At 39.8% G+C, this 16,415-nt stretch overlaps 1 protein-coding gene across 1 annotated transcript; it reads right to left on the bottom strand.

Moving 5' to 3' along the window:
- Positions 1-1,653: 1,653 nt before the first annotated feature.
- Positions 1,654-12,942, bottom strand: ZCCHC9 (zinc finger CCHC-type containing 9). The gene is made up of 6 exons (XM_004023488.5): positions 12,859-12,942; positions 10,780-11,186; positions 8,696-8,846; positions 8,293-8,385; positions 3,521-3,589; positions 1,654-2,246 (listed from the first exon to the last, which is right to left on the bottom strand). The coding sequence occupies exons 2-6, from the start codon at positions 11,161-11,163 to the stop codon at positions 2,128-2,130; spliced, it is 816 nt and encodes a 271-aa protein (XP_004023537.1). The 5' UTR covers positions 11,164-11,186; positions 12,859-12,942; the 3' UTR covers positions 1,654-2,127.
- Positions 12,943-16,415: the final 3,473 nt, after the last annotated feature.

The following is a 16,415-nucleotide window of genomic DNA, read 5'->3' as shown; positions in this document are numbered from 1 at the left end:
GGGATATGACTGTACTAAATAAAATGGAGACAAGAAAGGAAATTTGTTCATTTTTCCCCTCAACGGAAGTGATTCAGTTTAAAGCTACTGTGAGTTTGGGGTGTTAGTGCAGCATCCAATTAAATGTCCAGCAGGCAGGTGAGCACACAGAACTGAAACCAGGATCTCAGGACTGGACGTAGACTCAGGAGTCAGTCCCAGAGAAGTGAGAGATGAGCTAGTAAAAAGAGATGACATTTCCAAAGGACTAGAAGGAAGAAGAGTGCTAACAACTACGTCTTAAGGGAATTCAACAAAATATAAAATGTTATAAATATTGACATTCTGATATTATTTTTACTGATAGTTCTGATATGTATTTTTTGTGCCTAAGTCTGCCTTCCATTCTTCAGCCTCAGCAGAATGCATGTGGCCTTATCTGTCTTATTCACTGCCACAATCTCAAGTGCCTGAAAGAGTACCAAGAATGTAGTTAGGTCCTTGTCCTTGCAAAATCTACAATGAAAAAGTACATGTGTGCCTTCCTCGTTCAGCATTCATCGTTAAGAAAATAACCAACAGTAAGCAACCTGCAATCTCTCAGGACATCAGAATTTCCACCTCTGGTGAGTTCCTTTAACAAAGCGTCCACATACTTTTCCAGCCTTACATGGGACACCTGAAATGTATTTCTAGTTTCACTGTAAATAGATCCTTAAAATGGAAACAAAGTAACCATAAGGAAAACAAAAACAGACTTCTCTGCATTGAAGACTATATAAAAAACATCAGACTTAGCTTGCAGCTGATGGGTTTTTCACTTTCCAGAGCCTTTTGCTCCAGATAGGATAGGTGAGATAAACCTGGGTGTGTCCAGGCTGAAGGACTAGGACAGCACTCCTATCCTTCTCCAGCTGCGTGGCTTGTGCTATTCCTTTAAAATGACACTCACTTCCTTAAGCTCTGGTATGCTGAGCCAAATTGGGTTATGTTTTCCTCTGTTGCTGAAAAAAAAGAACAGCTCTTATTAAGATTAGAAATATTGAGATGTACAGACATTAAAACAGAAAAGTGTTCCTTTTCTTATTTGGTAAATATTTTGCTTTTGAAAACATCAGTAACTAATCACAGCTGTTTCCTTTTGTTACAAGTGCATCCAATCAGGTAAAATTCCAAATGAAACACACAATCCAACGAAGTCATTCCATTATACAGTACAATGGGAGCCTTAAGCCTTGTGAAATATATGTATTAAGTATGCATGTATTCATCAAATCAAACAAAGAAGTTAATGGGTCTCTGATTAGTGTTCTAACTCTATTATGATGATGCCTGAATCTCACCCTGACTCATCTAAAACATGTGAACAAAATGCTATTAAGTTTAATAGACAGTCTGTTACACACCATCATCATTCTGGTTAAATATCCCAAACTGAATTTTGGCTGGAATCTCTCTCTTGAAAACCAGGGGCAAAGAAACAGCTGCTATTAAGCTGAGGTACTCTTCTATTTTAACCTCAATAATTTGTAAATATTTATGCCAAAACTAAAACAAATATTAATCAAAATTAATCTCATTTAGGATTCATAAAAGATCATGTTTCCAAAGAGATTGTTACATGGACATTACCAAGGCTCATTCAATCCAAAATTAGGTATTCATAAAACTAGGTAAATAGCAAATGAATTTTTATTTAATATTTTAAAAATACATTTTATGGCAATTATAAATAAATTTCTAACATAATGATAAACTGATACTTGGAACCAACAATAGGGCCACAAATTCAATTCCAAATGCAAAGCAGTTACCCTATATTTAGGGATAGTTCATATTAATGCATAATTTTGTTTTTAAGAGAAAAATGATTGTTACAATCAGGTATATAATCACTTAGTTACACCTAAGTTCTACTGGTCAAAAATATATTCTTTTAGAAAATCCATTTTAAACATCTTATACTTTTTTTCAGCGATCTTCTCCAAACAATGGGAGAAGTGTCCCTTGATGGACAGAACTCAGGAATTGGTTTGATCACACCTAAATTATACTGATATCTATAATACAGGCCTCCAAGGGACAGTCTAGCTCCAACTTGTGAAGCAGGCCCAGTTCAGAATGTTGAACAAACAACAGTACTAATCATCAAAAATTAACAACTTTAGGTATCTTTGTTTTGGGTTTCTGTGGTTTAGGCACATCCAAAATTTCTTCATAGTCTGCACTCATTCCCTTTGCCCAGCGACCAACTGTGACCATTCGATCTGTAAAGACACAGAAAAGTCAAAATGTAAGAAAGACAGTGATCAAATCACCCACCTAGATTGACTGGTGCTGGTTTAGCAAAGGAACTAGTTTTGACATGAATAATCACAAAGAGAGAAGAGTCCATCACTAAAGCAAAGTGAGCAATTCTGTAACTGATTATAACCCTTGATTTCAGAGTACACGGGCAATTTGTCATCCCAATTAGGAAAATGCAGCAACTGCTTTGCAATGCACAAGTTGATGAGAAAGCTCTTTCATTCTTTCCCAGAGTTCATCATTACAGAGTCAATGAATTCCAAGAGACTGTAAACAGCAAGACTTATGAAGCCATCAGTTTTAAATGCACAAGATTCCACCTGTGAAATTATACAACATCTGCTTGTCAGTCTTGTCATTTGGGAAGTGGCAATCCTCCCAGGAGGGAGAATTCAAATTCCACTTCTCATTTCAATCTCAGTGCCTGCAATGTAGTAAAGACTATCTTCTTCTAGACAAGACTCTAAACAAGAACTATTGGTTTTCAAATTCAAATGCTAGGGGTAGGAAGTAAGAATGGGCAGACTTATTTGTATAGTACTATGACCATTTGATATAGAAAGAAATGTACTTTTTCTCCAAGAAGCACTACTGGGCTACCCTACTGTCTTGCCTCCTTTCACACAGACTGTCACCATTCTAATCTAGGCAAACTAATGTAACAATGGTCTCCACATACCCCAATATCTGTCTTAGGTCTGTTGAACATTTATGAAGTTTTAGATGACCAAGTAACAAATATGGTAGTATTTGTTAGGAAAAATATATAAACTGTCCAGATACTATGTGGATTACACAATTTAAATATTTCTGGAAGTTTTTGCAAACAACTTGGAATCCTTCTGACTTCAGAACATACATGAGGATTCTCAATCATAACAATACTGCAACTTATTCTATTCATTTTCTTAGTAAATTAATATTTTTCTTTAAGTAACATAATTGACTGTTATTATTAAACACACAAGTTAGCAAATATAAATATTTATGAATAAGATGCTTTATAAAATCAGGGTCCTCTGGGGCTTACTGATCATTTTTTTCCCCACCTGAGAACAGCTGCTAATGCTTACTTAGTACTGCTGATAAAGAAATGATGAAGTCATCACTGTAACAGGAAACCAGACAGCCTTAAAACCAGTTGTACCTCAGGGAGTTGTTAATTACAAAATTCAACAAAAACACAGAGGAATATTCAATCTCACCCCTTCTAAAGGAGGCCCAGAGATCTCACCTGAGTTCTGACTTTCGGGACAATCTTTCTTCATATGTTCCACAGAGCCACAAAGTCTGCAGCCACCACCTATAAAAAGAACAAAGTCACTGAAAACCTCTGATACTTACACAGGGCATGTAATGTCTCAAAGCACTTTCATAGCTTGTTTGGTCCTCATAACCTTGTTAGCTGCAAAGGTAGCTGAAGCCAAGAACGACTTATTAGTAAGTCTATTCTCCATTCCTTTTAACTTCATAGAGCACTAAACTGTAACCCACCATTTCTTGCCCCTGACCTTCAAAGGAGATGTGGGAAAGAGAAGTGAGATATGATGAAAGGTACTTGTTCTCTGGAGTGTCCAGGAGCCACCACATGGAAGCCTGGGTCTTAACCACAGTTAGAAAGGCATGGGCTCGTGAACTCTGAAAAATCTGAAACATTCCTTTCTGGGGAAAAAAAAACTGCCTATTACATAAGACGCACCAATAGTAAGATACATTGAGTTCAGACATATTAAAATGTGTAAAAAAACATGCATCTTAGAATCAATGAAATAAAATTTTCTCATCTCAATTTCACAGGTGAGGAAACTGAGATGAGAAAAGTTAAATAACTTGGCCAAAGACCCACAGTGAGTGAGTGGTAGTGCTGAGACTATAACTAGTGTTAACTCCATGAGCACTTGAAAAAAAGGTGAAATTCGTTGTTTTGGGGTGAAATGTCCTATAGATATCAATTAGGTCTAACTGATCTAATGTATCATTTAAAGTTTGCGTTTCTTTGTTAATTTTCTGTTTAGTTGATCTGTCCATAGGTGTGAGTGGGGTATTAAAGTCTCCCACTATTATTGTGTTATTGTTGATTTCCCCTTTCATACTTGTTAGCATTTGTCTTACATATTGTGGTGCTCCTATATTGGGTGCATATATATTTATAATTGTTATATCTTCTTCTTGGATTGTTCCTTTGATCATTATGTGGTGGCCTTCTTTGTCTCTTTTCACAGCCTTTGTTTTAAAGTCTATTTTATCGGATATGAGTATTGCCACTCCTGCTTTCTTTTGGTCTCTATTCGCGTGGTATATCTTTTTCCAGCCCTTCACTTTCAGTCTGTATGTGTCCCTTGTTTTGAGGTGGGTCTCTTGTAAGCAGCATATAGAGGGGTCTTGTTTTTGTATCCATTCGGCCAGTCTTTGTCTTTTTGGTTGGGGCGTTCAACCCATTTACGTTTAAGGTAATTATTGATAAGTATGATCCCGTTGCCATTTACTTTATTGTTTTGGGTTCGGGTTTATACACCCTTTCGTGTTTCCTGTCTAGAGGATATCCTTTAGAATTTGTTGGAGAGCTGGTTTGGTGGTGCTGAATTCTCTCAGCTTTTGCTTGTCTGTAAAGCTTTTGATTTCTCCTTCGTATTTGAATGAGATCCTTGCTGGGTACAGTAATCTGGGCTGTAGGTTATTGTCTTTCATCACTTTAAGTATGTCTTGCCATTCCCTCCTGGCCTGAAGAGTTTCTATTGACAGATCAGCTGTTATCCTTATGGGAATCCCCTTGTGTGTTATTTGTTGTTTTTCCCTTGCTGCTTTTAATATTTGTTCTTTGTGTTTGATCTTTGTTAATTTGATTAATATGTGTCTTGGGGTATTTCGCCTTGGGTTTATCCTATTCGGGACTCTCTGTGTTTCTTGGACTTGGGTGATTATTTCCTTCCCCATTTTAGGGAAGTTTTCAACTATTATCTCCTCAAGGATTTTCTCATGATCTTTCTTTCTGTCTTCTTCTTCTGGGACTCCTATAATTCGAATGTTGGAGCGTTTCATATTGTCCTGGAGGTCTCTGAGATTGTCCTCGTTTCTTTTAATTCGTTTTTCTTGTTTCCTCTCTGATTCATTTATTTCTACCATTCTATCTTCTATTTCACTAATCCTATCTTCTGCCTCCATTATTCTACTATTTGTTGCCTCCAGAGTGTTTCTGATCTCATTTATTGTGTTATTCATTATATTTTGACTCTTTTATTTCTTCTAGGTCCTTGTTAAACCTATCTTGCATCTTCTCAATCCTTGTCTCTAGGCTATTTATCTGTGTTTCCATTTTGATTTCAAGATTTTGGATCATTTTCACTATCAATATTCGGAATTCCTTCTCCGGTAGATTCCCTACTTCTTCCTCTTTTGTTTTGGTTTGGTGGGCAACTCTCCTGTTCCTTTACCTGCTGAGTATTCCTCTGTCTCTTCATCTTGGTTATATTGCTGTGTTTGGGGTGGCCTTTTTATATTCTGATAATTTGTGGAGTTCTCTTTATTATGGAGCTTCCTCACTTTGGGTGGGGTTCTATCAGTGGCTTGTCAAGGTTTCCTGGTTAGGGAGGCTTGTGTTGGAGTTTTGGTGGGTGGAGCTGGGTTTCTTCTCTCTGGAGTGCAGTGGAGTGACCCGTAATGGGTTATGAGACATCAAAGGTTTTGGGATAATTTTGAGCTGCCTGTATATTGAGGCTCAGGGGAGTGTTCCTGTGTTGCTGGAGAATTTGCGTGGTATGTCTTGTTTTGGAACTTGTTGGCCCTTGGGTGGAGCTTGGTTTCAGTGTAGGTATGAAGGCATTTGATGAGCTCCTATTGCTTAATGTTCCCTGAATTCAAGAGTTCTCTAATGTTTTCAGGCTTTGGGTTTAAGCTTCCTGCTTCTGGTTTTCAGTTTTATTTTCACAGTAGCCTCTAGACTTCCCCATCTATACAGCACCGATGATAAAACATATAGGTTAAAGATGAAAAGTTTCTCCACCTTGAGGGACACTCAGAGAGGTTCACTGAGTTACAAGGAGAAGAGAAGATGGAGGGGGTAGTTAGAGGTAACTGGAGTGAGATGCGGTGAGATCAAGAGAGGAGAGAGCAAGCTAGCCAGTAGTCACTTCCTTATGTGCGCTCTATAGTCAGGACCGCTCAGAGGTATTTACAGAGTTATACGGGGAAGAGGAGAGGGAGGAAGTAGACAGAGGTGACCAGGAGGATAAGAGAGAGGAATGAGAAGGAGAGAGACAAATCCTGCCAGTAACCAGTTCCTTAGGTGTTCTCTACCGTCTGGAACACACAGAGATTCACAGAGTTGGATAGAGAAGAGATGGGGGAGAAAAGAGACAGAGGCCACCTGGTGGAGAAAAAGGAGAGGCCAGAGGAGGAGAGAGTGGACAAGCCAGTAATCTCACTCTCAGGTAAACTTGGGTAGTGAAGTTTGGGTTTTTAAATGTACAAAATTGACAACAAAGATTAAAAATCTGGAGTAGAGGTTGGATTTTCAAAGATACAATATTAAAGAAAAGCAGAAGGAAAAAGGAAGAAAGGAAAAAAAGAATTATTAAAAAACAAACAAACAAAAAAAAACAAAACAAAACACCAACAACCATCCAAAGAGTATATATGGTGTTTGCCTTAAAAAAAAAAAAAAAAAAAGTCTTTTTTTTTAAAAAATAGTAATACTAGGTTATAGAAATAAAAATTAGAGGAGAAATAGAAGACTTAACAATTGAAAAAAAGCTCGGAAGAAAAAAAGAAAAAAAAAGCAAAAGGCAAAAAAAAAAAAAAAGAATGATTTTAAAAAATATTAAAAAATTAAAAATATATTTGACTCTTCTCTGATGTTATGGGCCGTGTGGGCTCATTTCCAAGGTGGTTCCCTCTGTTTAACTTCTTCTGTTTGCTGGTTTTTAGGCTCACTAGTTCAGTCGCGCTGTGGGGAGGGGGGATGCTGTTTTTGAAGACAATGGTCTGCTTTTCTGGTTGCCTGATGTCCTCTGCCAGCCTACAGAAGTTGTTTTGTGGAGTTTGCTTGGCGTTGAAATGTTCTTTTGAGGAATTTGTGAGGGAGAACGTGATCTTCCCGTCCTATTCCTCCGCCATCTTTCCTGCTTCCGTTCACTAGTGTTAACTCCAAAGCTATGCTTTTTCACTGGACTTCTGCAAGGGAACCCAGGACATGACACTAGAAGTGTCTAGAACCTAACGGTACCAGCATCACATTAATAAATGACATAATTAATAAATGACTCACATTAACATATGCCAACCTCCTCCTTAAAGCTTTAAACATTACAGACTTTATTGTGGGCACCTTAAGACATTAGCCGAGCCAAAAGTAAGAATGTTACATGGTCCATGCCAGACAATAAACTAAGGAAAACATTCAGAAAAAAAAATCCAGAATAGTGAGTAGAAACCCTTCTACCCAAAGTATTACGCTATACTGAGATTAAATTCACCACACTATTTTTTAAATCTTATATTAGTTTGAGAAATACTCTTTTTGCTTGTTAGGTTTAAAAGTAGCTATTTATAACATGTTCTCACAAATGATATTGAAGTAAGTACAAATAGTTTGAAATATAGAGGTCAGCTTTTTCTGATTTGATGTATCAACTTAAATTACACAAAGTCTAGTACATAGAATGTGTGCTCAGTTGCTCAGTTGTGTCTGACTCTTTGAGACCCTGTGGACTGTAGCCTGCCAGGCTCCTCTGTTCATAGGGATTCTCCACGCAAGAATACTGGAGTGGGTTGTAATTTCCTTCTCCAGGGGATCTTCCCAGCCCAAGGATCGAACCCCGTTTCCCACGTCTCCTTTACTGCAGGCGGATTTACCTCTAAGCCACCATAGGATAATGCTTTATACAAATAATGAAATTCTAGAGATTTTGCCACTTATTCAGGAATTTAAAAACTGTTTAAGTGTAAATTAAATCACAACTGCATGATAACTCATCACCATTCTCAACATATAAGAGTAATAGTACTCACCATCAGCATAGAGTCCTTTGGGATTATCAGGACAAGATCTGGACAGATGCCCCATTTCCCCACAAACAAAACATTTTGCAAAAGGAAATTCACCTGTAATGATCAACAGTTCTTGTTTAGTTATATACATGTATGGATGTGAGTGTATATGTATCAACATAGATACAGATACCTATCTATATCTATGTATATAGTGTAATTCATATTACTTTAAAACACTCTGAGAAGAAAACATATTGTTGTTACATAATTTAAAGTTTAATCACATTTGATTTCAAACTATTAAGTGGCACACTCATAACAAACCCTGTCAACAATGAAAAAACTAGTTGGTTACTTACTGGCCAGTGTGCTCATTAACCAAATGAAAAAAAATTGATAGGAAAAACCAACAACAACATACCAAGAGCTGGGTCTACTTTAGCCTTGCACTTGGTTATTTCGTGCTCTGTGGATCCACACCTGTAACATATTCCAGTGCCCATTTCTTGATTCTCAAGGGCAGCAGGGCAATCTGCAATCCCATGGCCAGGTTGTCTACAATGGAAACATACCTGAGAAAACAAAAAGTGAGTTTCCACACTGCAACACTATACTGGCGCTATTAATTCTAGGCATCAAAAAAACAATCCCATTTTAAAGTTGTCTAGTTCTGTTTTTTGAACTCTCAGTATTTCATCTGTAGAAAAAAGTGTTTCTCACACCCTCTTAATCCGTAAGAAACGTCATTTTCATCAAAGGGTTTCAGTGCTTTTGAAAACCCTCAATTGAAATCTATCAGTCTAGGAGACAAAGTTATAAATCTTTGCAGGAGGTAATTGCTTAAAAGAATTAAGCAAATATGGACTCATTACATTTCATTTCATTAATGGAGATGTCTGTATCTTAAACTGAGTTTTCTGGAGGAGACAGGCAATGAGCATAAAAATTATCACTCAAAATTAATACCTTCACTTTTTAAAGTTCACATCATAGAATGAATTTGGGTCAAGTGATTCCATTTAAGTTGTGATTCAAATCATAAGATATATTTCATACCCCAAATTATACTTTATAATTTTTATATCTTTTATACATATTCCTTAATATTTATAAACAGAAGTTTCATCTTAAAATATATGCACATTTTAAATGTATAATTCTAAGATTAATTATTTGCTTCCAGCATAACATTGAGCAATGGTTTCATTGTTTTACATACTACCTAGCAATTTGGAGGATATTTTTTGCTGCAACGAGTAAGTGTATCAGTCATAATCAAAGACGGTAGATATTTAAGACATTTTATTTAAACTGGAAAAAGTTTTTGGATAAAATAGTTCATCATTTTTTAACTAACAATTAAGAACCGATACTTAGTCTGAGCTACTAAGAAAAGTTAAAAAATGAATTGAAAGGTCTCAACAAGCCTTATGGTATTAAAGCATACGCTTTGCTACAAAGAATTCCTTTCCTATTTTGAAAAACAATGTCTTTCCCCTTAATTAAAAATATAAATTTTCCCTTCAAGTCATAATACTAAACTTTTTCAAAAAGTATGCAATTCATCACACCACCTATGTCAAAGAAATTATCTTTAAATTAAAAAAAAAATTTATTTGGTTGCGCTGGGTCTTAACTGCAACTGTCGAGATCTTCGATTTCCTTGCAGCCTGCAGAATCTTTAGTGGGGGCATGTGGGATGCAGTTCCCTGACCAGGGATCAAACCTTGAACCTGGGGCCCCCTGCAATGATGCATGGAATCTTAACCACTGGACCACCAGAAAAGTCTTAAAATTATCTTAAAATTATCTTCATGTTAAATTAACTTGACTTTAAAATATTTTAAAATAACTCCACAATTTAAACAAGACTATCTTGATCCAAACAGAAATGATTCTCTTTTCTATCCAATTTATTCATAAGGAATATTTTATCAGTATTAGCTTATAAAAGAATCTTACAAAAGACACTCCAAATATGATACTGCATAAAAATAACCCTGCAAATAGAAACCACATTTATGGAAGCTGCAACATTTCAAGTCTACACTGTTGCAAACAATGTTCTACATTTAGTAAGTCTATTAAAAAATAAAAATGTAAAATAGCAACAAATCTTGATTCTTATGTATTACCCTGCTAGAAGAATCTCTCCCTAGAGAAGGGAAAGAATTATACCAGTATTTCACTTCCTGTGTCTGAAACAGCTGAAAATCTAGTCTTGGGAATGCAGAAATTAAAAAAAAAAAAATTCACACTCATGTTTTCTACCCAAAAAATGGAGATAATGCCACCATCTTTGTATGTTGTGATAATTCATCAGTACATCAAGTGTGTAGCATATAAGAGCATATAAACAAAAATCCTAGAGTTACTACTATCCCTCAAAAAGATGCCATCTAAGTCTAGCATACAGCCACAATCACACTCTGCTAAAATATGTATATGAGCGTATGAATAAGTTTCCAACCATACAACATAATGTGATAGAAGGGATAATCTTACCATTGCATTTTTCTTTGCTGCTTGTCTTTTTAATCGTCTTCCTTCCCGACGACTGTCTTTCTTTAAAGCAACTTCAATTTCTTCCCTTACTTTCTGACTGTCTGTTGCTATCACCTCACCATTGTGAAGCATCTGTGAGTTTTGTCTTAAATATTCCATGAATCCATTCACATCTTCATTTGAATACTCCTTTTTCTTTTTATTCTTTTTGTGTTTTGCTTGGGGGGCATCATTTTTAAGGGACAGCCTGTTGGCTTCAAGTTGTTTACTCTTTGGAAGATTTTGGCTTTGTCCCTCAGAGGACCCCTTCTTCATATCCTCCCATGATGTTGCAGGAAAGGGTCGTTTGTTCTGTGTGGTAGTGACTCGTGCCCACCTGGTCATAGCTTCATCAGAGGGGTATCAATCTTTAAGACAAGCACGGCCAGTTTGTCATCATTTCAAAGAAAAAAAATTAAACTAAAGATATATGCTATATCACTATATCAAGGATACCCATATGTTGAGTGTTAATTATTAGAAGACTTTTTAACTTAAAAACTTAGAGATCTATATATTTAATTCTATAACATGCTGCATAGACATACCTGCAATGTAAATCTAGCCCTTGCCAGAGAAGCTACCACTCCAGTTTAAAAAAAAAAAAAAAAAGCAACAATTAAAAAAAAAAAAACACCACATATAAATACTTGCTTCAAACTGGAAAACAATTCAGCAAAAAAAAAAAAAAAAAAAAAAAACAAATTATTTCCAAAATGAAATTACATGGTAATAGTAAATTAAGTTACTTTTCCCAAATTTTGCAGTTTTCTTAGTTTATTTGCACCAATCTTTTTGCACCATCTGCCATTTCATCACAAACAGTTTATACAGCAAATTAGTTAAGAATACACAAATCCTGTCCTGAAGCATGAAGTTGTCATTACAACTCCTTCCGGAAGATTGATAAGCAAAATATATTCGTTTAGTGTCACGTGATAATACCGAGTCTACCTCTTGTTTTAATTTTATTTTAATTAGAGGATAATTACAATGTTGTGATGGTTTTTGCCATACATCAAAATGAATGGGCCATAGGTATACATATGTCCCTTCCCTCTTGAACCCCATTCCCACCCCCGCCCTCCCCTCTAGGTTGTCACAGAGTACCCGCTTTGGGTTCCCTGCTTCATACAGCAAGGTTTCACTGGTTATTTATTTTACATACGGTAAAGTATATGTTTAAATGCTATTCTCTCAAATCATCCCACCTTCTTCTTCCCCTACTGTGTCCAAAAGTCTGTTCCTTACGTCTGTGTCTCCTGTAATCAGAGTATAAGCTACTTCCAACCCAGCTGTTTCACATCGTTTCCGACTATTAGCACGCTGCCTTCTAGGGCAGCATCCCCTGCACTGCTGCTGCTGCTAAGTCGCTTCAGTCGTGTCCGACTCTGTGCGACCCCATAGACAGCAGCCCACCAGGCTCCCCCGTCCCTGGGATTCTCCAGGCAAGAACACTGGAGTGGCTTGCCATTTCCTTCTCCAATGCTTGAAAGTGAAAAGTGAACGCGAAGTCTCTCAGTCGTGTCCGATTCTTAGCGACCCCATGAACTGCGGCCCACCAGGCTCCTCCATCCATGGGATTTTCCAGGCAAGAGTACTGGAGTGGGGTGCCACTGCCTTCTCCCCTGCACTAACCAGTGTTAAAACCTCAGCTTCGGCCACAACATCCCTTCAACACAAGCGGTGGGGAGGAGCCAATAAACAGGCGTGGGACTCTGCACGCCACTTTACACCACGCGCGCACACTCGTCGCCGCAGATCCTGCGGCCGTCACAGTGGGGAATGGGGCGTTCAGGGGGAGATGGATGATCCTTCTCCTGAGAACAAAGAACTGGGGGAGCTCTGAGTATCCAGTCGGTCGCGTCCATTCCGCCCGACCGGCCCCAGTGAGGCTGGACGCGCCGGCCCAAGCGGCTACCCCACTACAGTTGCTTCAGCCTCACCTGGCGCTGGGGGCCCCCGGGGACCTAGCCGCCAGTTCCTGCGCCCTCCCAGCCCCAGGGAACGGGCCTTACTCCCCAACGCGCAGCTTCTTACCAGGAAATAATCCTCCAGAGCAGCGGAGTTAAGCAGGCCAGAAAAACCCGTCCCCCTGCAGCGGAGGCGGCGACACCCGGGACCGGAAGCACGTCGTCCCTGCAGTGCGTCACTTCCTGCGAGCAATTGGCTCACTAGGAGAGCTGTCCCTGTCGGGCGCTGCGGTGTTACCTCAGCTCTGGGAAAGGTGGCTAATTAATAAATGTGGAGCGCGCAGTATTTGAAGGGCACGCGCTGGGCGCCGGAGACGCAAAGATGAAGAGTGTACGATCTGTGCTGTGCAGAACGCAAGGCATAAAGTGGGGAGACGAATGAGAGGATCCGTGGCGATGGGAGAGGCCCAAAAGGCTTCCCTAAGAAATGCTCTTTGTACTGGACTTCATCGTAAAATTAGGCAAACATTTCTTGGAGTCGGTGGCTGGAGGGACTTACGTTTTCCTTTGTTGTTGTTGTTCAATCGCTTAGTCGTGTCTGACTCTTTGCTACCCCGTGTACTACAGCACGCCAGGCGTCCCTGTCCTTCGCTATCTCCGGGAGTTTGCTCAAACTCATGACCACTGAGTAGGTGATGCCATCCAACCATCTCATCCTCTGTCGTCCCTTTCTCCTCCTGCCTTCAGTCTTTCCCAGCATCAGGGTCTTTTCCAGTGAGTCAGCTCCTGGCATCAGGTGGCCAATGTATTGGAGCTTCAGCTTTAGCACTAGTCCTTCCAGTGGATATTCAGGGTTGATTCCCTTTAGGATTGAGTGGTTTGAGCTCCTGCTGTCCAAGGGACTCTCATGAGGCTTCTCCAACACAACAGTACAAAAGCATCAGTTCCTCAGTGCTCAAGCCTTTTTTATTGTCCAGTTCTCACATAAGTACATGACTACTGGAAAAATCATAGCTTTGATTATACAGACCTTTGTAGGCAAAGTATTGTCTCTGCTTGTTAATATGCTGTCTAGGTTTGTCCAAGGAGCAAACGTCTTGTCATTTCATGGCTTCAGTCACCATCTGCAGTGATTTTGGAGCCCAAGAAAATAAAATGTCACTGTTTCCATTGTTTCTCCATCAATTTGCCATGAAGTGATGGGACCCAACCAGTCCATTCTGAAGGAGATCAGCCCTGGGATTTCTTTGGAAGGAATGATGCTAAAGCTGAAACTCCAGTACTTTGGACACCTCATGCGAAGAGTTGACTCACTGGAAAATACTCTGATGCTGGGAGGGATTGGGGGCAGGAGGAGAAGGGGACAACAGAGGATGAGATGGCTGGATGGCATCACTGACTCGAAGGACGTGAGTCTGAGTGAACTCTGGGAGTTGGTGATGGACAGGGAGGCCTGGCGTGCTGAGATTCGTGGGGTCGCAAAGAGTCGGACACGACTGAGCGGCTGAACTGAACTGAACTGAACTGATGGGACCAGATGCTGTGATCTTCGTTTTTTGAATGTTGAATTTTAAGCCAGCTTTTTCACTCTCCTGCTTCACCTTCACCAAGAGGCTCTTTAATTACTCTTTGCTTTCTGCCATAAGGGTGGTATCATCTGCATGTCTGAGGTTATTAATATTTCTCCTGGCAATCTTGACTCCAGCTTGTGCTTCATCTAGCCAGGTATCTTGGATGAGGTACTCTGCATATAAATGAAATAAGCAGGGTGATAGAGAAGTACATGACCTTTGGCATGTCGGGCCTCTCCCACACCTTGAGTATTCCCAACCTCCAGGAGTGGGCCCTTGGCAGCCATGTTTATATCGTGTGACTAACTCTTCACAGCTGGTTGGGCCAGGACCAGGCACCTGTGATCAAAAGAGGTCCAATCTGAGACTTGTGCCTGAAATCAGGACATGCAGTTGCAGGACATTACGTTTTCCTAAGCAGCAGTAAAATAAAGCTATTAGCACGGTGGGAATGGATCATTGTAATAGAAATATAAAGGACATTTGGGGCCCTATTAGGTGGAGGCGGCTCAGAGTAAGGAAGTTTCCTGCAGTGCAGGAGACCTGGATTCCATCCCTGGTTTGGGAATATCCCCTGGAGAAGGGGATGTCTACCCACTCCAGTATTCTTGCCTGGAGAATTCCATGGACAGAGGAGCCTGGTGGCCACAGTTCATGGGGTTGAAAGGAGTTGGACATGACAGAGTGACTAACTCACTTTTTACTGGGTGGAGGTGGCGCCCCATAGTCCTAAACAATGCTATGTAAGCATTCGATTGAAATACCACCCATGTAGAGTCAAAGAAGGTCTGTCTTCAAGAGAGAAACCTTAGTCTCCTGAGCAACTATCTCCACAACCCCCTTCCCTTCCCTGCAAAAAAAACAAATGGCTACCACCAGTGTTTGTACTTGGTGGGAAAATTGGCAATCCGCTCAGCTCACCAGGACAACCGAGCCCATCCCCATCTTCACACTCAATCCATTTCACCTCTTAAACTCTTAAATAGCTATTCTTTTTATCACTGCTGTTACCTGCTTTGTTCTAGCTTTCATCATGAATCAGTGGCAGCTGATCTGGGCATCTGTTCTGGCTCCACTCCCTCAAATCCATTTTCCATGCTTTAGCAAAGCAAACTTTTGAAATGTAAATCAGATGGTTGCTCTCCTGCTTTAAACCTTCTGTATTTTCCCACTGTTCTTAAGATGAAATTCAAACTTATTAAGGAGATGCTTCCCTGATAGCTCAGTTGGTGAAGAATCCACCTGCAATGCAGGAGATCCCGGTTTGATTCCTGGGTCAGGAAGATCCCCTGGAGATAGGATAGGCTACCCACTCCATATTCTTGGGCTTCCTATGTGGCTCAGCTGATAAAGAATCCACCTGCAATGCGGGAGACCTGGGTTTGATCCTTGGGTTGGGAAGATCCCCTGGAGGAGGAAACATCTTACCCACTCCAGTATTCTGGCCTGGAGAATTCCATGAACTGTATAGTCCATGGGATTGCAAAGAGCCAAACACGACTGAGCGACTTTCACTTCACTTCACTTCAAAGAGGTGTTAAGTTCCTGCCTCCTCTAGCCTCACAAGTTCCCTCTCTTCTTTGAGCTCTATGACAGGAGTCTCACATGCACCTTGTTATCTCCAAGTCTTTATATATATTCTGTTCTCTTTGTATGGTACTCCTCCTCTTATTCTTCCAATTAATTTCCATTCACCCTTCAAGACTTTTAATGTTTTATTCTCAACTAAGCCATCCAAGGGCTTTCCAGGTGGCACTAGTGATAAAGAACCCCCCTGCCAGTGCAGGAAACATAATTCCCTGGGTCAGGAAGATCCCTGGGTTGGGACAATTCCTTGGAGGAGGGCGTGGCAACCCTTTCCAGTATTCTTGCATGGCGAAACCCATGGAAGAGGAGCCTGGGAGGATACAGTCCACTGGATCGAAAAGAGTCATACCTGACTGAAGTGACTGAGCACGCATGCAAGGCTTCCAAAGCCCCTGTCTCCAACCTAGATCAATTCCTAATACATACTCACAGCAGTCTGTATATACTTCCTTATGGTGCTTTTCAAATTTGTAATGCATACTGAATTGTGTAATAAGTTGTTTGCTGTATCCCCTTTGCCTGGTAG

Source organism: Ovis aries, chromosome 5, assembly GCF_016772045.2.
Source record: "Ovis aries strain OAR_USU_Benz2616 breed Rambouillet chromosome 5, ARS-UI_Ramb_v3.0, whole genome shotgun sequence".
Classification (NCBI taxonomy): Eukaryota; Metazoa; Chordata; class Mammalia; order Artiodactyla; family Bovidae; genus Ovis; species Ovis aries.
The sequence above is the reverse complement of the archived record's forward strand: the minus strand, read 5'-3'. Positions and strand labels throughout refer to the sequence as shown.